We start from the raw sequence: 23348 nt of genomic DNA, 5'->3' as shown, positions 1-23348 counted from the left end.
CTGGGTGACAGCGTCGGCGCATGTGTTGGACCCTGGGCGCTGACTCCGACAGTGTTTGGACAAACAAATTACCTGTTATTTATGTGGTGAATTGCATGATGGGCTTTGAAATGAGCTGCAAAGATGCTGATTTGTTTTGTCAATGATAGCTGTCTACTATCATTTCCACGTCACAACAGCCTGTCTGGAAGTCGGTCGACCAGCATCTGTCTGTAGACAAATATATATCCACCCCATAACTTTCCATAGGCAGTTTTGTTTTTCTCAGTGCCTTTAAAAATGCCTACATTTTTAAAATGTGGTTATAATGCCTGCATTATAGCCACAGCTGCAGTGGGAAAGACTGGAAGAAGTGGCGGTGCCGTTCAATCTGTGTCACCACCAGTGTGTTGGTCAGAAGGGTCTTTCCCAAAGACACGTTGGCAAAATGACTGAGAAGGACAGAGTTTGAACCAGCAACCCACCGGTTACTGGATGAACCCCCACCTCCTGAGCCACTGCGACCTGAAAATAAATGTAAACAGCGCATACAAAGTGTCAGACGCAGCCAGAGGAAAATACAAAAATTCCCATACATGAAAGGTGTACTTTTGTGTCTATTTCTGGCCTACTTCTCAAACAACTGTCTCTGCAGTCTACTTTCTGTAATTGAAGACGCATTGATCTCCGGCTGCGTTGAGGAGTCAGTTACTTTGTCCGTAGGATGTACCTGAGTGACCTCTTTGTGGATTTGCCCTACATGCTCACTTGTGTCCAACACCAAATGTAGCCTCGAAGAAATACTGAGAAGTACCAGAGGCAGGCAGCTCTCCCACAGGTGGGCTTTCATATACAGCTGCCTGTCTTTGCTGACATTTGGCTCAGTTGACTGATAGGTTTTGATCTGACCTCCATTTACCTTTTGAATGTTTGCTGAGTGTGCTCCTGTGAAGTGCAAAGGTGGAGAATGAAGTTTCCATCTCCTCCCAGGTCTCTGACCGTTTTTCAATCAAACTTGTTGATTGTACTGTTTTACAGACAGTACGTCATTCATTTCAAACATCAACTCTGAAATGATGATAATTTTGACTCCCTTATCTAGCCTCAATATCAATGGTGCAGGACCCATCTGTTTAGTTTCACAGTATTCCAGCCACAATTTCTCAACCTGCAAAGTTTCAGGTAATGATGCATCTTTTAATAATCCATGGAGATCATAAAATGTGTATGCTTGCTATCAAGAATGCATGAGGTGTGCACATTCAGGGGAAAAAGGCTTATGCCTTGTTTTGGTGTGTATGCATTGTTTACGAAAGCCCTTGTTTTGATAAGTAGTTCTGTGAGTTGCCACCTTTCTGTAACATCTCATTGGGAAATTCATTGCCAATTGTTTTTTTTTTTGGATTAATTTATCTTCCATGCGAAGACCCAAACACATACATTTCTCACACGGTAAACTAATGAATCCTTTGTGCTTGTGCGTCCTCACAAAGGTTCTGCCTTATGCGAGTTTTGTCTCTGAGAATAATGAGTTTAGCTGACTGTGCTAATGGTCCGTGATGTTCACGAGTAATTAGTTTGAGCTCATCTGGCAGGTTTGAGGTGGATCAGGTGACATTTATTATTGTTTTATGAGTAATTGAGGGGTGCTGCTGGGTTAAAGTGCCAGCATCTTTCTGAACAGAGTTACAGAACGAAGAGGCTGCAGTGGTACAAGGGCAAAAAATAATACTATTTTTGTACTGTGTAGAAATAATTCTCATTTAGATAAAAACAGGTATTTCTCACTGCAAATATTGTGAAAAGTGAAAGTACTGTTTTTGTCAAAGTGCAAATGATTTTTCTGTCAACAGTAAACACTTTCTCCTATACATATGAGAAGACTTAGAGGTGAGCCTCATCTCTTATCATTTATATTGTTTTGTTGTTCCTCTGGTTCTTCAGAAAACTGACAGATTGTCATTTAAAAATTAGGTCTTTGAATGATTAAATGTGGAGTCCACCAGGGTTCAGTGCTAGGACCAAAACTTCTTGCTTGGTAAATTAACATTTGTAAAGTGTGCAAGAATGTTGCACATTCCTTTTGCTAATGACACAAATATATTTTTTTCTGGGAATTATTAAAAAATTACTACAGAAGATTTGGCTTGTGAAATATCTAAACTTAATAAATTGGTATAAAACATAAGTTATGATTTTTGGTAAAAAGAAATATAAATAATTCTATTGCAATGTCCATTCAATAGTTGAATTATTGTGAGTTGCTTTGGCTTATAAACTCACATTGAAATCTAAAAGAAAAAGTATATAATAAAACAAAAACTGACTTTAAATAAAGTAAAAGAAAAACATCTTAGAGTTAATTAATTCATCGTTCCATTTCTGACTCATTGTATAGAGCCGTGGGGCAACAAATGTAAAACACTAAACCTCTGTTTATGATACAAAAGAAAGCTGAGAATTTTACATAAAGTGAATGTTTTGAAAAAATAATAATTTATTTGTTTAAGGTTTTTTGTCAACCTATGAAAATATAGATGGATTATGTAATTTCAGAAACTCACCCAGGAGTAAATAATGGTTCAGTCTTTAATGAGCTCAGACTATTAAAGGTTGATATTTTGGCTTGACATGCCATATATTGTCCATGACGCTGTGCCAAAATGTGGACAAAAAAAAACAAACAAAAAAAAAAAAAAACGTTCCTGCTTCAACCATACTCATCCTTCACCTCCACTTTAAATCCAGCCTGCAGAAGGCCACCTCATTACAATCGCTCTAACATGTCCTGGAGGGAGTAAACAAGAGGGAATGATAACTACCCGGTCCTTGCCACAGCACAGTATTTGTTGTTACACCCAGTTGAAACTGGATCACCTACAGATACACATCTACTGCTGCGTGGAGAAGAGAAGTTCAGTGTTAGAAACTGCGACTGGAGACACAGCAGAGGCCTGGCTGAATTTAAAGTATATGGAAAATGTCAAAACCAACAAAAACATGAACAAAAAGGATAAATCTAATATAGAATGTAGATGCACAGCAAGATGGTACCAAGCCAAAATCACACCACACGCTAGAATTGTAGGCTTTTTCCTCGTAACGATCTCCAACAGAATATATTACATCTCTTTCAAAGGTCTTCTGTTCCTCCAGGGACAAATCCTTTGGAAGAAACGGGAACAAATTCCCACAACCTGTCACCAATAATGGATTATGCTCTGTTTGTAAAGGGGTGGGCTCCAGATAGTTTGTGTTCTTTTCCTAAAATCTGCAATGACCTCTGAAAAAGTAGATTAACAAATAAGCAATACTTAATTTCTCATTATCAATGTATTTTTTTCCTAATTAGCGTGGCAGAAAACCTATTTTTCATTTTTCTAATCGTCCATCTATCCATTTGGAAGTTGTTGTTTTTTTAATCGTTGCACCTGCTTTTTGTTTCACGTGTCTTTAAAATGTTTTACCCCGTTATGTAGTACTTTGTGGGTTACTTATAAAGACGAGAAAGCAGAGATGACGATGAGCAGCTACATCAGCTAGTATTTCAGCACCCTTCCAGTTTTCAACATCACTACAGATCATAATGAAGCCCACTTTCTTCTCTGCCATATTGGAATGACTCCAAACATGTTGTATTCTTGACAAAAACAGCGTAAAATCTGCAGGTGATTTATCTTGTCTTTTTCTGCTAAAAGTGTTTTTTTTTTTGTTTTTTTTACCGACTACTCTTTTAGAGCCCTTATCCATCTTAATTCATGCACCGTGTTTAAATTTAGATCTGATGTTCTGAGGTCACATATGACACAACAGACTTGTGTTGAACTCTCCTCCATCATGCTGTGACCTGCAGTGCTGCGCAGTAAATCAGTTCTGTCGGCCAGCCACCTATTAGAAGTTAAGGTTGGGGAATTTTGGTCTGGCTTTTATTTTACAATAGTGTTCAGGAGCAGAAAATAAACCTCAGTAATCGATCTGGTGTTTTTTTGGTTTTTTTTTGTTGTTTTTTTTCCATCTTTCTTGCAGTCTCAGCAGAAGTGCATTGTGATATTTGCCTTGGTGTGCTGCTTCGCTGTGCTTATGGCGTTGATTTTCTCGGCAGTGGATATTTGGGGAGAAGATGAAGAAACGGAGGAAGAGTGTTCCAGTAACTGCAGGTGAGATCTGCTGAAGCAGAGGTTTCTTGTGACGCTTCTGTTCTGATACCTGAAGCCAGTGATCAGTTGGTGGAGCTGCCAAAAAGGGGTACCTAAATATAAATAAGTATTGATTTAAACCAATTTTTGCTTCAAATCCTGGCCCGGGGTCTTTCTGCATGGACTTTGCATGTTCTCAGGACTGCTAGGTTACTTGGTCTTTCTAAACTGACCTTAGCTGTGAGGGTATGTGCATTGTTGTAGTGAACCAATATGTTGCAAGTCAGCATTTTCAAATAATAAAATGAGTAAAAATAAACAACATCTTTCACAAAATGACTAATTTATCGATCAAATAAACTGTATCATAGAGCATTTTTCCACAGAATCAAGTTTAACACAAAGTGATTACAGAGGTTAAACGCAGAAATACAGACATTAGTTTTGCTAATTCACAGATGGTCAGTTTATACATAAATAAAAAATACTTGGCGATATCACAGTCCTGATGAAGCTGATCACTGTGAATTTCACACCCTTCATCCCAATACACACGTGGTATTCAAACTGGAACTTTACTTTACAAAACAAGAGCAGGAATCTGCTTTACTTCCTCAGTTTTAGACCTGCTTAATAACATGCATTTTTCTGTGGATCAACATAAATGGCAAGATAATAAACTTGGTGGCCAGGGTTGTATTTTGAAATGTTTCTGTTGCTATTTTCCTCTAAAACAACAAAAAATATATATACCAAAACCCAGAAGTTGCATAAAAACTATCACAACGGTGTTTGACACAAACATTTTTCACATTAAAATCTGACAGTCACTGTTGTATAAATGATAAATATCATATACAAAACCTCTCTCTCTCCCTCTCTCTCTCTCTGATGAAACCTTGAGGAACATTAAGTTAAGAGCAATCGATAATGACTGACAAAATGCTGGGGCTTTGGAAGACGGATGAAGCAATTCTTGTTTCTGGTCTGAAACAAATTGTTTATTCAAACTCCATTATCTTGCTTAGGCTTAACTCCAGACTGAAAGGCAGAATGAAACCTCCCTCCTAAGTGGGTGATTATACGTCTTTTGCTGTGAAATAATCTAAGAAAGTCTCTTGTGCTGAGCTTGAGTCTATTGTCTATGTAAGAATAATAAAACAGAAGGAATCCTGAACTATGTTTGGTTTACAGCCACGACTACTACAATGATCACATGACGTTTTAGTGAGTGCAGTTTATTTTGTAGTCGGTGAAAAAATGTTACAGCAGAGAGCTCTCCGATGTGGCACAACACTAAAATGTGTCAAAAGCATTTTATTATTCAGAAACAGTCACCGGAAAATCTCAATGTTCAATCAGATGTCTGTCATCTCTACCTGAATGCCAACAGTGAAGACCGTACTATGTATGTGCACAAGACAATGAGTGACAACTGTGTGCAGTTGCTTTTTGGATTGGAAACAAAAAATTTGGTCTAGTTTCATTTTCTCATTAATTGGCCATGCGGTAGATTCTTCAGCCTTGCTCTAATCTGCTCTAAAAGTTTGAAAAAACTTTTGAAAAAAATTATACAGTCGATGCAAAATGTAAGAATGTGAATCCTGGGACGGGAAGTCTAAAAACTACCGCAGTACGTCCTGGTGGTCCCGAGTGAAAGCGGCTAATCAGCAGGTGTTGAGCTGAAACAGCAGTTTTTATTTTCTCCTCCTACACTTCCTGCTGGTTCTCCACCATTAGACCCTCAGTGTTCAATTTAGCATCCCGCCTCAGATTGCTTCTCTCTCTCTCTTTCCTTCACCCCTCATGTCTGTGGCCATCGATTCTCTCTTTCTTCTTCTTCTCTTCCTCAAATCACACATTAACATCCTTTCAGGAAACTCAACCAGGCATCCTTCTCCCCCGCACTTGAGGCTGAAAGCAAAATCCCAACTTGTGAAGCTGAATGAATTTTTCTTGTCCACTGAAGCATCCCCTTGGGTCACGCTGAGAGATACGGATGAGGTTGAAGAAGGGTGAGCCAGATGGAGGGAGACGAGGCTGGTGAACAGATTCATCAGCTTTTATTGGCTCGCTGTCAGGGATGACGGGGGTCTCGTTCGTTCAAGAGCGCTCAAAGGAAGTTCCAGAAATCCGCGCTCTAACACTTCCACGTGTGCCCTGCTACTTGTATGGTTAATGATAATGTTTGCAGTGTGACTGAAACAAAGAACTAAGAGGCATTGAATGAATAATTACAAAAAGCTTTTTGCTGAAGGGACACAGGCTAGCAGTGAAGCACTTCGTTAAAGCAAACGTGTAGCTCAACTGAATGATTAACTTAATTTCCTCTGAATAATCTAAAAACGGCAGACCTTCGACTCCTGCTTTGTTCCTGCTAATGTACTTTCGTCATCGAAAAAGCTCTCTGAAGCCTCACAACCAATGACTCAGGAGTTCCTGTGATGTTATAATTGTGTTTCCTATGCAAATTTTCTTTGTGTTCTGTTGTGATTGCATGGTGAGATGAGTTACCAGTTGTGTCCCAAGAGAAAGAGACCGGAGCTTTATTGTTCCCCATTCTGCTTCCGTAGGCCTTTGGCAGAGTAAAATTACACAATTTCATCAGAACTTTGTTCATTCTATAATAAATTCAGTTAAATTCAGTTTTATTTATATAGCGCCAATTTATAACAAATGCCGTCCTGAGGCTCTTTAGAAAAAATAGATTATTTAAATTGAATCATGCGTGATACGGATGATACGTGATACTGTTTTATAAGTAGGATTAATTGAATGCATATTCAATTAATCCTACTTATAAAACAGTACAGTAAAGTCAATTAATTACTCAAAGTAGTTTAAAAAGTGAACGATAATTAACCTAATTCATTTCTTAAAGGGACAGTATTACGTAAAATTGATTTTTTTTATTTTATTTTATATGATGCTATAGTGTTATTGCCTCATTAAAAACATACCTTTCATCCATGTTTGATAAATCATTTAATTTCCATGGCAACCATTCAGCTGTGCAAAATGCCTGGGTGGACCTAGCTCCACCTTTGAGACACAGCTCCTCCTCAGACTTGCAGTTTCTAAGCTTCCAAACTCCTGCCTCCCAGAGCAGCCCTCCCCTGCGGCTCCCCCAATCAATTCCTTCAGACTAGCCAGCAAGAATTAGCAAACACATGGTGGAACTCCCCATGAGCTGAGCTCATTATACGAGCTACTTCTCAATGCAACTCTGGTGAAAACATTGTTAAAGGGTTAACAAGGGAGCCATGTTATGATGACTTCTTTAAGATTCAGAAAGAACAGTTTTTAAAAGAGACAGGGACCCAATTTCAAGGCGTTATAAATAGTTTTTTATGACAACTGAAAGTAACATAGTTTCTTGATTGTGCTATAAATTGGCACAGTGCTACTGGAAAACACACAATACTGCCCCTTTAAGCTTTTAAGTTGATGAAAATGAAGTGAAAGTAACTGATTTCACTCCAGGCCGAAATTCTTGACCCAAAGTTTGCCTAACTTCTGTCCTAATAGCACAAACCCAACCTTACGTAACAAAACCCAGGTGAACAGGTTTGCCCTGCATCCATAACTCCAATTAACTCAATTTTGTTTTCTGCAAAACAAATGTATTGTTGGTATTTCTATTAATTTGTTCAAAATGTGTAAAATATTTCACTATCAGCAAAAGTGTAAGAGCAAAAATAGTCCAACACACACACACACAAAAAAATCATGCAAGCTTGTCTAGGTTTTTAGCCTCAAATAAAGAACACCCGTTGAATGGAAATAGTTAGTTTTTCCCCTGTGGTATTTTCCTCCCTGGTAAAACTAAATTGAACGCCTTGTGTGAAGTAGGATGGAGGCAGTTGTGAAGCCTGCGTGTTAACGTTCTCGCTGCTGCACACGGAGAGCCCAGGGCGGCTCGAGAGAGGGCAGATAATTTATTTCCGATGTCAAGAGCCGACTCGACTCGGCCGCACTGTGATTTCCAGCAGGATCCCAGGTTGTTAGTGTGAGAGTGCTCCAGTAGTCGAAAGAAAGCACATGGCACAATTATATACCGCATGTTTACACTCACTAGTGATTTTTATATTGAGTGCTACGTGTTCGATATGGAAACATATCTGCTCTGACAGCTGTGTGATATTGTGAAACGATGTCCCGGTTGTATCATTTAAAGAAAATTGTTTAGTTTTTTTTCGTTCAGTCACAATCTCGCTCTCTTCCTGTTTGACTGTTTCTACACACAAATGCAGCATGAAGTTTACCCAACTGCTTTGTTTGCTGCTGGGGCTGAATGGCACCCATGACTGCACAGACGGGTTACAGAGGAGGGAACCAGCCACAGACAGCGCGGGCCGCATAAATCAATGAATCTTCTGCAGGGATAAACAACCGCTGCCTCCCTCCTTTGTCTGATTTTTATACAGAGCCCTGTCTGGGTGTTTGAGCCAGTCACAATCACTATTCATCATACCTCGAAGCCATTAGAGAAGACTCAGTGCATTTTGTTTCTCAATAGGATTACGCCTTCCTCTACTTGCTTTCCATCCATCCTTGTTTTCTATCGTTGCGGAGCGGGCACTGTAGCTGCCCAAGCCTGTTTGCGTATTCACAATCTGAGGTACGGGTTGCTAGAAAATCCTATTCGTTTCATGTACTTTACAGTTAAAGAAATCAAACCTTTCAGAATCTATTGGCCAGTTTTACACTGAAGCCATTTCTTCACTGAACTTATTGACTGCCATTTTCATAAGGACATATTAGGGGTGATATTATTATTAAACAGTGTGTGAGTCAAACAGTTTGACCCTTGGCCAGCTTCCACAGGCTGACTCGGCTCTACTTTAGCCAGGAATACATTCGGAAGCGGAGAGCTGGCAACTGGCCTCTCTGTTTGATTCTGTGACATTATCACCTAAAACACATTTTCTGACCATTATGTCCTGGAGTCATGTTCTGGTTATGTGAACACTGAGGTGCCACTTCTTGTCTGGTACAGTTACTGGTTCTGGCATGTTCATCCACCAAATAATGTCAGGGCTCAAAAAAAGAGGATCAAAATGTCACAGGAGCAGGTGTGCAATTAATCTAAACAAACAGAAACCCAAACCCAAGGAGCAAATAAACCCACTGAACCAAGTTAGACCACCTACAAACGAACCCAACCAAACCCCAGCAGCAAATGAACGAAGTCAGCTAAATCGACCCAGTCAGCATATGTGAAGCCTTGTGAAGCCTTGTCTCTTCTGAAATCTTTAATTGCAGCTTGAGAAAATGTCACAGTTTCAGCAGGAGTGACTGTAGTTTTGTAGATGAAGACATAAAAGGGACAGCAGAAGAAAGCAGAATCAAAGAATAGTCTCAAAATTTCAAAGAGCGGACCCATCTGAAAACACGTCCAGACCTTTAATTGCTTCTATCCGCAAAGAGCTTACCGGCTAAGAGAAATGCATCTTGAACATTTGTCTATCTAATCCAAATATTCATAATAAAATACATTTACTGTAGCCAAACAAGCAAGCAATACCTACATGGCTAAAGTGTGCTCTCCTTCACCAACTGCTGGATATGTTCAAATCTAATCAATATCAACAGATCATCCAACAATATGTCAAGAAGAATAACAAAATAAAACTCAGCAGCATAAAAAGCATGCAAATAGCAAGCAAGCATAGTGACAGGAAAGGATAAAAGTTAGAATAACATAGATAACATGGAAAAAAATGAACTAAATGACTATAAATATCCCATGTGTGTACAGCGGGTTACAGAATTACACCAAATATTGATGCTGTTTGTGTGAGTTTGGAAAGAACCCAATTCTCAAATCTAATTTGGCTGCATGCAATAAATTTGTGACAGCAGCCTGGCCCTCTGCTGATTTAGGCTGTAATATTGTGACACATTGTCTGGATATTAGCAGCATCATAACCAAATTAACCTTTGAGTTATACCAACAGCCAAACCATCCATGCCCCAATTATTTATTTGATTAGATTTAAAAACTGTAATGAGAGGCAACAATCTCCATTAAATTACGCTTTTTTTAGTTCCGGCCATTCTATCGTACATGTCACTGAACTTGTTTCCTTGTCAGAAGTGGTTATGAAAGAGTCTCAGAAAACATTTTATCCGGTTGCTTGATCAACCAAGAAGCAGCGAAGAAAAGCTGTTCACCCACACAAAACAGCTGCTTGCTTGTCTATTTTTTCTCTCTCTCTAAAGATTTGGCTGGACAAAGTTGTTGTTTAATCCTGTTGTTAATTCAGCATCTGTTTCTGAATAGTGCTGAGCTTGAAAATGGCAACAGAAATAGATTTTGCAAACTTCCTATTCTTGTTTGTTGATTTAATTTCAAAGAACTTTGTGAAATATAGGAAAAAATATATATTTTTCTAAATGACGCCTTAATGAAAGTTCCAAACATTAAGGCTTAAACGGCAACCACGGAGACCATTTATCCCCATCATTTTAACATTAATATTTAAGCTAGTGCTTATCATAAAGTCCACTACATTCGTGCAGAGAATCTAACAGAACATGTCAGGTCTATTTCACTGTACCAAACATGCAGCTGATACATGGAAAATGTTAATGCATCTGTGTATATTTCGTCAACGTGCACATGACTGTTGTTCATCTCCGAACCGCTGATGATTACTCTGAAATAGATGCTCAGCGGATCGATCCGAAATATCGATAAAATCAATACTAAGACTATATGAGTATTTGATCAAACCTAGCATGGTAAGATCGATAATTTAGTTTCGGATTTCCTCCTGAAATTTTATTTCATTTTTCTATTGTGGTTTCTCAAATCTACCTCAAAAAAGATTTTGTTTTGATTTGCTCTCAGATAATTTTTCCTGCACTTTATCTTGGAAAAATGACCAAAAATCTTTTGTTATTTTTCTATTGCTTCTGTTAGTCATGCTGACATTTTGAAGACACTTAGAAATTTTGCCTGAATCCCGCCCTAAGGTTGTGGAAAAAAAAACACAAAAACACCCAACTGTAACGATACATGAAACTTAATTTGTAAATAAAAAAGTATCAGTATATTGATATTGGCAATACTCTGTTCACATCTGCTTTAAAATATATCATGTGGTAGAAAACACAGACAGACAAACCAAAATAAATTCCCTAATGTTAATATAAAGTGAGCAGCAGAAATGCAGCAAGCATATTACACCACAAAGGAATCAATTTTCCTGAAAAAGTAGTAATGAAGCTGGCATTGCTCTCATCTCATCAGTCCACTGCTGTTCCCAGTATTTGCTAGAGGCAATCTTGTGCAAAATTTAATAATGTTTAACGGAATCTGGGGGAATGTGTGCGTGGTGTGTGTGTGTATGGAAAAATTTGATTTCACTCATTAAGCAAATGATCCAGAGATGAAGGAAGAAGAAGGCTGTTAACTAATTTGCCTTGTGGTTGAAGGTAAAAAAAAAAAAAGATCTTATTTCATTAGCAGTGTGTATAATTCTGCCATGAAGGTAAACGGGTAATTACATTTTGAAAGACTGTGGACCTCATTAATTCTGACTGAAATTGACACACTGTAATAAACACCCGGACTCGGTCAGTCAAGCAGGGAAACGAGGAGAAATTCGGCTCCTCACATCAGGGGAACAGAAGGGACGACCGTCAGCCATGAATCAGAGCCGATGACTAAAGACACGTTAAGGACACGAAGATCCACAGAGCCAACACCTATTACACATGAAAATGAACTAATATGCCACACTTGCAGGGAAACTAAGCGAAAAAAAAAAGATATTTATGAAGCAACTCTGAACCTGATGTTCATACTTAAGGCAGTTTTGGTTCTACCATCTTTCTCCACAGCATCGTGCTTGTAGAGAACATCCCAGCGGACATGCTGTTCTCGGACGACAGCGCCTTCCACCTACCTCTCTCCACAGGGCTCAACAGCTTACTGGACAAAGCTCGAGTTGCTGTTGAGATCGTTTCCCCCGTGTGGCTCCTCAGTCCCTCTGGTTATGAGTCCAGCTTCTACCCTGCTGCCGGCCAGGTGAAACAAGACAAGCTGTCAGACACTTTACACCGCACAGGTTGTGATGTTCATTGATACATATACTGTCTGTTTTATATCCCCCTGCTCATGTTTCAGTTTTTGGTTTCAGTGCAACAGCAAAGGCTTCAAAGTAAAAAAATAAAACTTTGTGGATCCTTACAATTGTATTCTTGCTAGACGTAACTGAAATGTAACCAATAAAAGATGCTGAAATAATTACTGATTTTGAATTTTAAAAAGCAGTTTTGTGTTTTGACAGCTTCTTAGTGAGCGTTATCTTTCAGTGCTAAAGCTTCGCCAGTAGAGAGATACTGTTTCACTGCTGTTCTCAAAATGATCCGTCGTCTTGTTGGATAAATGTGATCCACCGTATCGTTCTTCGTGGGCCGTAGGTGCACTCTTTGTAGTTTTAAAATAGACTTTTTTCTTTGCAAGTGCATCCATAACATCAATAACCATGACTATCACTGGGAGCAGAAATCAAAACCAACATCACAGATACTGTAGCTCTCTATACATGGGAAAAACTGCATTAATAACTTAAGTTTAGGAAGTGAACTGTCTTATTAAGACACTAATAAGACAGTATTGGGTTGTTTCAGGGCAGGGCTCTGCTATCCAGGCTGCAGGGACTGAAAGACAAAGGAATCCAGCTGAAGATCTCCACAGGAGACTTCGACTCAGCAGAGCTGAAGACGCTCGCAGACAATCACGGTCAGCTATACCCTTCTGCTTTCTACGCTTCACCTGCTTTTAGCTAAACACATGACATGTTGCTTCTATATGTTTAATCTGTCAGTAATTAAACCTCCTGGACATGTTTCTCAGTTAGTTTCTTGCTTTGTTGTTCATGTCATAAACAACCTGCTTCTGTCCTTTATTGGCTTCAGCGTGTACTTTTATTTATTTATTTTCCCCTCCCAATTTTGCAGACGCTGAGGTTCACAAGGTGAACATGACGGCCCTAACCAAAGGCTTCCTCAAGTCGTCTTTCTGGGTCGTCGACAGGAAGCATTTCTACATCGGCAGCGCCAGCATGGACTGGAGATCTCTGACCACCGTAATGTAGACCTACCTCATGAACAAAAGCGGAAATATTACAGTGGAAAGTGTGGAGGGAAATTATAATATTGCAGAAAAGGAGGCAAAGCAAGTGTGTGTTAAGCATCATTTATTCATGAGGTGATTCAACGTGCTTTAATAAAAAACAGTCATAAAAAATAAATAAATAGCTACAGATCTTTTCAATAAGTTAGACTATCATTGAAAACTCCATGCATTTCTGGAACTTTAGCCACGAAGCGAAATGATTTGCAGTTGTTTGCGGTTCGGACCCAAAAGCAGAGAGGTGAGGCAGCAACTTCATTTGAGGATTTAATGAATGTAAGGAGCAAGTGTGCAGTCCAGGCAGCACAGGTGAGCAAAGTAACAAGAACTCTAGCACCGGCAGTGAAACAACAAAACGCAAGACAGCAAAGACAAGGATCCGACGGGGAAGCACAGACACAAATACACAAGAGGTAATCAGGGAACACGAGGCACAGCTGGGAGCAATCAAGGGCAGACTAGGTGACACAGGAACTAAACTGACACACAGAAAAACCAAATCCTCACAGATTAGTATTTAACAGTCTTTTTTTCTCTGTTAATTATGATGATTTGCTGCTTATAGTACAAAAAACATTACACTTTGGTGTTGGAATATTACATCACTTCAATAAAAGAAAACATTTATAATAGAGAAATACGGGTTTGCTGAAAAGTACCAGCTGAAAGGTAGTTATTTTTTGATGGTACTTTTAATCTGATAAATGAGCTTCATGAGAAAGTGTAGTCCATTGAATATGACTGTAGTTGATGTTGGTTGTGTATCTAATTGTGTTCTACTTGTTCCGCAGAGGAAGGAGCTCGGTGTGGTGGTGTACGACTGCAAACCTCTGGCCTTGGACCTGCACAAGGTTTTCAGCCTCTACTGGGGGCTTCAGCATAAAACCTTCATCCCCACCTTTTGGTCCAAGCGTCTGTTTCCCTTCTTTAGCAAAGAGAAACCCGGAAGTCTCTTGGTTAACCAAACAAAAGTTGAAACCTACATCTCCGTAAGTTACAGAGTATCAGTTTTATTTTTTTTATTAGCCTCACTGAGACGACAAAACATAATTTTGATACCGATAAAGGGCATGAAATGAATTGACTCCAGTTTATTTTAGCACCAGAGACGCAAATGGAGTCACGCCAATGTGACTTGAGTCACAAACTTTGTGACGATAAAAAGACTTGGAGCTTAACTTGAATTTTAAAGCCAGTGATTTGTGAAGTCTCTTAGGCATGAGGCTTTTACTTGATAATAATTGACATGTCAGAGTTCAACCAGTGTCACTTTTGCATTTGTCGAATGAGACAAAGAGACACCTGTCCTTTTCATTTTCATTTCACAATAATTCATTAATTTGTGATAATCTATTGCATAAAATCTCAATTCAATACATTGGCTTTTGTGGTTGCAACCTGAGTATACATTCAATATATACAACAAAAGAATAACTTTACAACAGAATCTAAATTTGAAGGATTACAACCACATATACGATTCGGTATTTTCTTTCCCCCACGTTATAAATAGGCTGGCACTGATGTAAATTTCAGACTAAAGTGGTCTTTGTTCATTAGCACTATATTAGAAGCATTACCCTTCAAAGGATTTCTGCTCATCATCAAGATCCTTGTTCTAGTCTCTCTGGTAATAAACTATTTACACAACGCTCTGATGTCATCTTCAGAGTACAGCACGCAGTCAGCAGTTGCGTATTCCCAGTCCAGCAGTCATAACGCATCCTAACTATATTTGCACTCTGCTTCTTCCCTATTGACAGAGCTCGCCAGATGTTTTCATCACCAAGGATCGCAGCAGCGATCTGGAAGCAATCTCCGCAGTCATCCAGCAGGCCCGCCATTTCATTTACATCTCCACTATTGACTATCTGCCCCTCCTCAACATGCAACGGTTAGAGCCTGTCTGCCACTCCACGCTGTTTTTGGCAAGGATTGACCATTAATAACTTGAATGCATTGCTTTGACCTGTAAGTGATTTATCATTCTCTGTGCTTCTCTGTGTGTCTGTCTGGCTCCTTGCTTGTGGATTCCTTTGCATCGGTGCCAAGGTACTGGTCTCGTATCGACGGCCTTTTAAGAGAGGCGCTGATCTTGAGGAAGGTCCACGTCCGTCTGCTGATAAGTTGCTGGGAAGAAACTCATCCTCTTACTTTTAACTTCATCTGGTCCCTGAAGAGCCTTTGCATGGAGCAGGCCAACTGTTCCCTGGAAGCTGTGAGTGCAACACCGCTCTGTAATATTTTCAGCTCCTGTATATGCGCTGTACACTCACTGTGTGCCTCTGTTTGTGTGTGTAGAAGTTCTTCAACGTGCAGAGGGACAGCGGTCTCAGTGGAATGAATCACAATAGATTTATGGTTACAGACAGAGCTGTTTATATAGGTGAGCTCATCTGCAGAGTTATTACTGTTACAACTGCTCTTTTACCGCATGTGACAACAGAATCTGTAAGCATCTTTATCTAAAGCACTTTATGATTCATTTTTATCAAGATCTATATTTTTGTTGTAAACTTTTGTAAATCCCCAAACTCCAAAGCGCCAAAGGTCCTCTCCCAATCATCTGGGAGAATGTCTTTTTCTTCTGGGAGCATATCTATTGTTATTGTTATTTTTGACTTGGCGTACCATGCTGCCCTGTGTTGCTCACCTCCAAATGCTGAATGCCTGAGATTCATAAAGTGCAACTGACAGCATGGCCTATGTTCTATTTAATGTGGCTAATTGTTATCGGGCTATTTGGGCACTTAAAGAGTATTGAAATTTCTTTCCCATATGGTCAGCTGAAACTGAAGGGAAAAATTTAACAAGCCCTTAATGTCACTGAAAGGTAAAATTCGCAGCAGAACACTGTGAATTTGACACCACTGGTCTCAAAGCATGAGTTTGCTTTTTAAACACAAGCATACATGACATGAAAGGCAGTTTTGCATATCATCTTTCTTAGTGCCTTTGTGAATGCTTACAGCTATCTTCCAACAAGCTATGCCATGTAAGATTGGTTGTGTTTTTAAGTAACCATTATTGAAACTGTTGGATGTCTGAAGTGACTAACGTAAATGCAGTGGTCATCACAACCACAATATTGTTTATTATCTGACTCAATTGTTCTGAGTAAGGATTGTGGGTAAGCATTTGCCTTTGTGCAGTCAATCAGCCAAATGACTGTGGATTTTTTTTCTCCAAACAGATTGTCATTCCTCTTGACTTTTGGTTCAGTCGCATGAAACCGAGATGCTACATATAATCCTGTTCAGTGCACTGGTGGACATGTGGAGTTTGGTTTCCAATTAAAATGCATGCTAAAGAAGTCTGCTTAAATGCAACAACAGTCCATAAAGCCCTCAATAAATCATCATTACATATAACTTTATGTATATTTGCATCTTATTGCAATATCATCCTTCTTCTTTCTCTGCTCCGTTTCCTGACAGGCAACCTCGACTGGGTGGGGAAAGAGTTCACCTATAATGCAGGAGCAGGCCTTGTGATCAGTCATCCAGAAAATGTGGCAGAGAGGAACTCCACAGTGGTGGAGCAGCTACAGGCTGTTTTCAAGCGGGACTGGTTTTCACGTTATGCCAACACGATACAGACTAATGGAATCCCAGTTTGCAGCAAGCAACAGATCAACAAGTCGGTGCTTTTTAAATCCGGCCACAGAAACTATGGACCCTTGCCAAGTCAACAGGACTTCGGACCTGCACCACTGAGAAACCATCCAAAAGCTGATCGACCCACACCGGACAAAATAGCACACCGTGAAGACAGGCTGAAAAAAATCAGCTCGCAAAGCTTGGCCAACAAACAGGGCCCAGTTATGAACAACCACCAAGAGACGGCTGGAATCAAAATGAGTGACCTCGATGACGAGCGTGCACACGTAAAAGATTGGAAGTTTAACATTTCAGAGGATCCACCCAGCCGGTGGGCTGAAAGCAGCGGCTTCAGAGAGATCTCCAATGGATCTCTGTGACGTGTAAAGTGCGATTCTGTTACTGAACTTTTGTAGCATTTTAATATAGACATTTCTGAGTAAAATATTTAAGCATAGGCTGGTTGGCAAGTATTCACACAAGGAAAAACCCAGGATGTCACGAAGGACATGAGCTGGATTCAACAGAGACAAAAAACAAACATACCTACTACATATTTAACCAATTCTCAATCAAAGGATGTATGTGAAGTTAAACCGATTGCCTGAATATGTACTATAAGATGTTTTTGGCAGTCATACCTTAGCGCCCTTTAAAAGGGAGTAAAAAACACCTGCATGCCTATGCAGAGACAGGAAGAGGTGCAGAATGTGCAGCTATAACAGCTATATCTATTTGGTAGCTTTCCAAAATAGATCAACTTTATAATAATTGCCTGTTTTGTAAATTGTTTTGTTAATACCCAGTAACACTTTTAGCAAGAACACATTTCTAACTAAAAACAAATAAAAAAAATAGTTCCGTTTACAGGAAAAAGACACTAATGTGGCTCTGCCCAGACAGTGCTTTTAGTCCTCTTAATGGAAATAACTCCTGAAACTGATTTTGAATACTGACCCAAAGCAGAGGAACTGGAGCGCTAAAGGCTCTTTACAAATCGATATCCATCATGGTTTTGTTGGTTGCAAGTTGCTGGAAACCACGTAAGATTGCGTGCATCAAAGTGAATTATTTTACTGACACTGAAACAGATATATATGATATAAGCATTTGGACAATTTTCTTGTTGCATTGCTGCTACTGAAACACTTTCGCTACTTTTCTTTTTTTTTTTTTCCCCCACAGGGAGATAGTTTGGTATTTCTCGTTGTGATGGACTTTTACTTTGAAGGGCTCCCAACAAGCAAAAGTTACTCTTCTTTTATTCCTATATCCCAACCAAGCAGGAGGAACAGTGCATTTATATTGACTCTTTCCAAACACAGCACTGTAACCAGGGTGCACACAGGAAAAAAAAAAAAAAAAAAAAAGCAGGGGGACGACACTTGGATCTCTGCTGTACACTAAATCAATGCAATGAATTTTTAACCAAGCTGACAGCTGAAGTAGCTGCTGTGGACCCTCAAGGACATGTTGGACTGTAACGTCATCCCTGAATCTTACCTGCCTTCCTTTTAACGTAGTCAGAGCTATGCTGTAGATTGTTAGGAAAGAAATACCACTTAGCACTTAACTGAAAGCTTGTAGCAAATTTCATTTTTGCATTTTGAATGTTAGCATGTAGCCTGTGTTTACACAAACCTCTAGCCACGTTTTTTGTGGTTAAGAACTATATCTAAGATTCTTTTTTTTTCTTACTCTAAAAGCCATTAATCAACCAAACAGGAAGGCATTATCAGCTGAAACTGCAGTTAGATGTTTGGGCGTCTTGTCTTGATTACGGCTAAAATGAATACATCTGTAATAAACGTCTGTTAGCACCACGGAAAATACTAGGAAAAATTTAATTAAGCACAAACGTAAAGAAGTTTGGTGTAAAAAGAAATAGCGGTCCACAGACGGGTATTTACAATGCCTTACAAAAGTAATCACACATGTGCAAAAGTCCAAGGGGGTGTCAATACTTTTGCAAGACGCTATACGAAGCATATATCTGGGTCAACTGCACTTTACTCTTTGCTGCGGAGACTTTTATTTGTTTACTTTGGGTTTCTTTTGCCTAAGCATTTTTGGACCAAACCGTTTCTAATCAAACAATTAATCAGTAGCTCAATCAATCATGCAATAATATAACTTTTGAAGAAGAGAAATCAAGGGAATGTTTTGTAACCTCCACCTTACACTGATAGAGAAAACATCTAATGCCAAATCACTGATCTCAGTGGAAGATCAAACAATCATGTGCCAAAATAAATAAATAAAACACGGCTTGACATGAATATCTTCTGCCACCTGGTGGACTATATGAAAAAAAGTAACCTTTCTATATATAGGACAAAATATTTTGTCAAGTATAGGTGTTTCATATCGTTTCACATGATTCACAATTGCTGCTATATAAGTCACTAAAACCCCTTTAATAAACAGCACTCACAGTGGTTTTCAGTTCATTACAGGGCTAATGCATGTGATTTCACATACAACGTACAAACTGTAATGTCAGATTTCAGAAGTTTGGTCTGAAAGTGTTCTGACACTTGTTGTTTCATGTTATTAGATTTTAACAGATGTAAATAAAAAAAGTCACTTTACACCAATGATATGCTTAATTCTAACATGTGTATATGCTTTCCATTTTGTTTAATGCACTCTGCAACCACAATGTCACATTGGACGTATATCTGGAATGCCATTGATAACATTGCAATTATCAGCTGATTGTGACATGTCTTGTTTAAAAAAAATGCTGCTAATATACTCTGCCCATGTCTTTGTGTGAAATAATACCTGCCTGTACGTTTCCCTCTTAGCAGGGGCTATATGCATGACACTGGAGTTTGTTTTTACTTGGAAAAAGTGACATTGAACATGTCGCTTGTCAAGGTTTGAAACCGGAAAAATCTTTGCAAGAGCCTTCATGACAAATTAAAGAAGGCCTGTATCTGTATTACTTGCTAGGGATTATTTTGACTGATAAGATCTGAGGAAATTTTTTTTGTGTGAAACATCTTGGATTTAAACTATATTTATGATGTCAGGTGGTACAAAGGTGTTTGTGGAGCCACACATTTCAGCAGAATGGAGAAATGACTTTCATTTTAAAGCTAAAGATTCTCAAAGTCGCCTACATTTATTCTGTTGTACCGGCATGACATTCTGCATGCACTGCCTTTATGAACTTTGCACAGTAAGCAAAGAGCCTTCATAAAATTAAGTTAAAAGGGAACTCTTATATACCTTTAAAGACATGAATAGAATGTATATTTATGGAATATTATTGTAATGCACACTAGTGCTTACCGGATTGCTTAGTTTTTACTCTTAATAAAAAAATAAGTACCCTATTATTGTTTGCGATTTTTATGTTTCTCAGCATTTATTTGTCTACAGGCACATCAGTTCTGAAATTTGTTGCATAAGGGTTCATTCCTACAAAAGCTGATAAATATATTTTGAGTTTTAAACATGCATCCGTCCGATACAATATATTATCAGAAAACATACAAGGTCCCAGTTTTTTCTAGTAAGCCCTCCAACTTTTACAAAAAACTAAGACAAACCATGCCCAACATTAATATATATGTATTGATGAAAAGTAACCAAATACGACTTAAAATAAAGATGAGAAAACTAATGTTTGATACATAAATTCTCCACGATATAAACAGTTTGGTTTCTGTTAGTTCTGTCAAAATGCAAGAAAGAGCGAATTCCCCTTATAGCAGCAAAAACAGCAACTTCATACCTGTTGGGGAAAATATTCTACATTTGCTTTGCAGAGCCATGGAGCTATGGAGAGCCATTTCAGCCAAAATTAAATAAATGGGTGAAATAAATAAAAAATAGTAGGATCCAATTAAATTCTGGACTAATATGGGTTGTTGCTATGTTGTTTTACGGTGTTTTAAGATCTTCTTCAATGTGCCCTTTTTAAACTTTGAGTCCCCGCCCCTGCAAAGGTCCCTGCACGGCCCTGCATGTGCTGCGCAGTTCGGTGTGTTTTGGTTCGGTTAGCAGCAAAACAGGACAACCCGCACACCAAGTCATCAGTAGAGCAGGTGTTTAAATCAGCTAATCAACCACTTCTGTGTTAAAGCGAAAATATATTAATAATGACAATATAGACATCGAGCGTGACAATGTAACAAACTGGATGTCCTGTTTTGGTGTTTTTGCGTACTTTTTTGTGTAGGACATGTTTGTTTTTTGGTGTTGATTCTCCTGATAGGGTTGAACGTATCTCTGCTTTATCTGCTCATTGAACTGTTGTCTGTCGTTTGCCATGGCAACGGGTGTAATGCTGACACACAGAGTGACAGAAAGCAGAATAGAAGTTGTTTTGTCTAGTTTTGTTCGAATTCGAATTCGCTCTTTCTTGCATCTTCACAGAACTAACAGAAATCAAACTGTTGGTACATTTATATCGCAGAGAACTTATGTATCAAACATCAGTTTTCTCATCTTTATTTTAAGTCGTATTTAATAGATATAGCTGACAATAAATGATGGCACTACTAATATATTTGTGACAGATTTCTGCTTGTCCTGCACTGGAATACAAATTTTTTCTGGACTCCAGTGCATCACATAGCGACTAATAGGCGCTGTCCAATCCAGTAATTCATATCAATTAACAGCAGTATGAAAGACGTAAAAATAATTAACTACTACATTAAGAAATTATATTTAATCCTCATTTTGAAATGTTTGAAATGTATGCATTTTGAAACAATGCAGAATATTGTTAAAACAATATTTTGCAACAAGTAAAGAAAGTCCAGTAATAGAACTGTGTAAAGTAAATGTGAGAATGAGACGTTACATATATATTGTTTGTTACTCTGCAGTAGTCAGCCCCGCCTACGTCTCACTACTCCTCTGGACTGGCTACTGCCCAGTTCTTTGTCCATCAGGTCCGGAAAATCCCCAAAACTTGGGTCTTACCCTAGAGATAGTTTATGGAGGATTATCTAGTCAAACTGGGAGAGTAAAGGACTCGTCTAGCTCTAACTACCTTCGATCCAGAAGTTATGACCCTTTTCAGTTGAGGAACAGTCAGCTGAGTAGCCCTCAGCTGCATAACCCCTACAACCACTCCTGTTAACGGTAGCTCCTTCCCTAAAATAACGGCACTTGTTAGCAGCTAGATTGGATTTAGTGACTCAGACTCAAGTCCCAGGGTCATTATTTTAACACTCACCAGAGGAAAACACAAAGGAACCACATCTCTAGAATCATTTATGCTAACTTTACTACAATCAGGAGAACCAATAATGATTAAAAATGACATAATTAAATTCACTGTCCACAATTCTCATTAATATTTTAGAATATAACTTTATTAAGCAAGCTTTAGCAGGGGCAAATGACAAGCATGTTTATCCTCCAAAGACTATGAAATTGGTAAAAATATAATAAAATCAATTTAAAATTAATCACATCCTGTCTTCATTCCTATCCCTAACCTGTGTCACTAAGTTCACTGAGCGAGGCTTTTGGGGGGGGGGAGGCAGGTCAACTCATACCCGATGGCCCTTGGTCTCGGCAGCTGTAATCTTCAGATACAGCTGAAGATTACAGCTGTAATCTTCAGCTCCGTCGGGAGCAAAGACTTTGCTCCTCTTTCAGAAGAGAAGCAGAGCAGAACTGTTCGTTATCCTTCTAACGTGCAGAATCTTTGTCATTAAATGACCTCTGTCTCTTCTCCAAGTCTGCTGCAGTAGAGTGGAGAACGTTGGGTAGATGCAGATGAGTTGGTCAGATCAGGAACCAGGGTCAGGGCTGATGGAACTCGTCCCTTCTTGGCGGCGTGAAGTCTTGAGCTTCCCTTGGTCCCGGGGTGCGGTCCTCTGATGGTCTTCAGCCTGCTTCCTCTTGTTGGCTCCTCTTCTGCGCCGCGGACAAAGAACCTCTTTCCTCCCCTATCCTCTGGTTCTTATACCCTCTCAAGGGCTGTCTACGGGGCAGGGCTACGTGACTTTAGAACCGTCCCACTGTCTGTGGAAAGTCCCAACCTTCCCAAACCATCACCTCCCTTATGACTCACTTATGCCTCATTACAGCAACTCTCCAGTAATTCCCTTTTTCCACTGGCCATCTGTTTCTGGCCATCTGTTCCCCCACCCTGCTCAGTGTACTCATTGTAACACAGTTTATTCTGTCTCTCACAATCTTAAGTCTTTCTTCATTTCATCTTTAAATTCATCACAAAGCATAATCACTGTGTTACTTTATCAACTTATTACTTCAGTATGACTCTTCCTCACTCATTATCTCTAATCTTTAATAATCATTGATCATTATACAATAATAAAGCTGTTACTATTAACTCAAAGGTACAAACATACATTTCTCTAATGTATTATAACATTCAAAAATATCAAAAAGACAGAACATATATGTTGATTATGCATTACAAATCTCTTAATCATCATTAAATCAATATACAAGATTTGTTTCTCAGGCCTTTATTCCGTTTTCTGTGTG

General features: G+C 39.0%; 1 protein-coding gene across 4 annotated transcripts in view; it reads left to right on the top strand.

Annotated features, from left to right (window-relative positions):
- LOC103476419 (inactive phospholipase D5) overlaps nt 1-20206 on the top strand; it is a 51169-nt gene extending 30963 nt beyond the window's left edge. For 2 of the 4 annotated variants that reach the window (XM_008428737.2, XM_008428738.2), the window contains exons 2-10: nt 4006-4136; nt 11967-12153; nt 12759-12870; nt 13089-13216; nt 14055-14252; nt 15027-15157; nt 15316-15481; nt 15565-15649; nt 16701-20206. In XM_008428737.2, coding sequence (XP_008426959.1) covers nt 4006-4136; nt 11967-12153; nt 12759-12870; nt 13089-13216; nt 14055-14252; nt 15027-15157; nt 15316-15481; nt 15565-15649; nt 16701-17242 — 1680 coding nt within the window. In that variant the 3' untranslated portion in view covers nt 17243-20206. Of the gene's footprint in view, nt 1-4005; nt 4137-5747; nt 6131-11966; nt 12154-12758; nt 12871-13088; nt 13217-14054; nt 14253-15026; nt 15158-15315; nt 15482-15564; nt 15650-16700 lie in introns of those variants that run through there. The other 2 variants (XM_017309146.1, XM_008428740.2) reach the window with 2 other exon arrangements.
- Nucleotides 20207-23348: the final 3142 nt, after the last annotated feature.

Source organism: Poecilia reticulata, linkage group LG15 (genome assembly GCF_000633615.1).
Source record: "Poecilia reticulata strain Guanapo linkage group LG15, Guppy_female_1.0+MT, whole genome shotgun sequence".
NCBI lineage: Eukaryota > Metazoa > Chordata > Actinopteri > Cyprinodontiformes > Poeciliidae > Poecilia > Poecilia reticulata.
The sequence above is the reverse complement of the archived record's forward strand: the minus strand, read 5'-3'. Positions and strand labels throughout refer to the sequence as shown.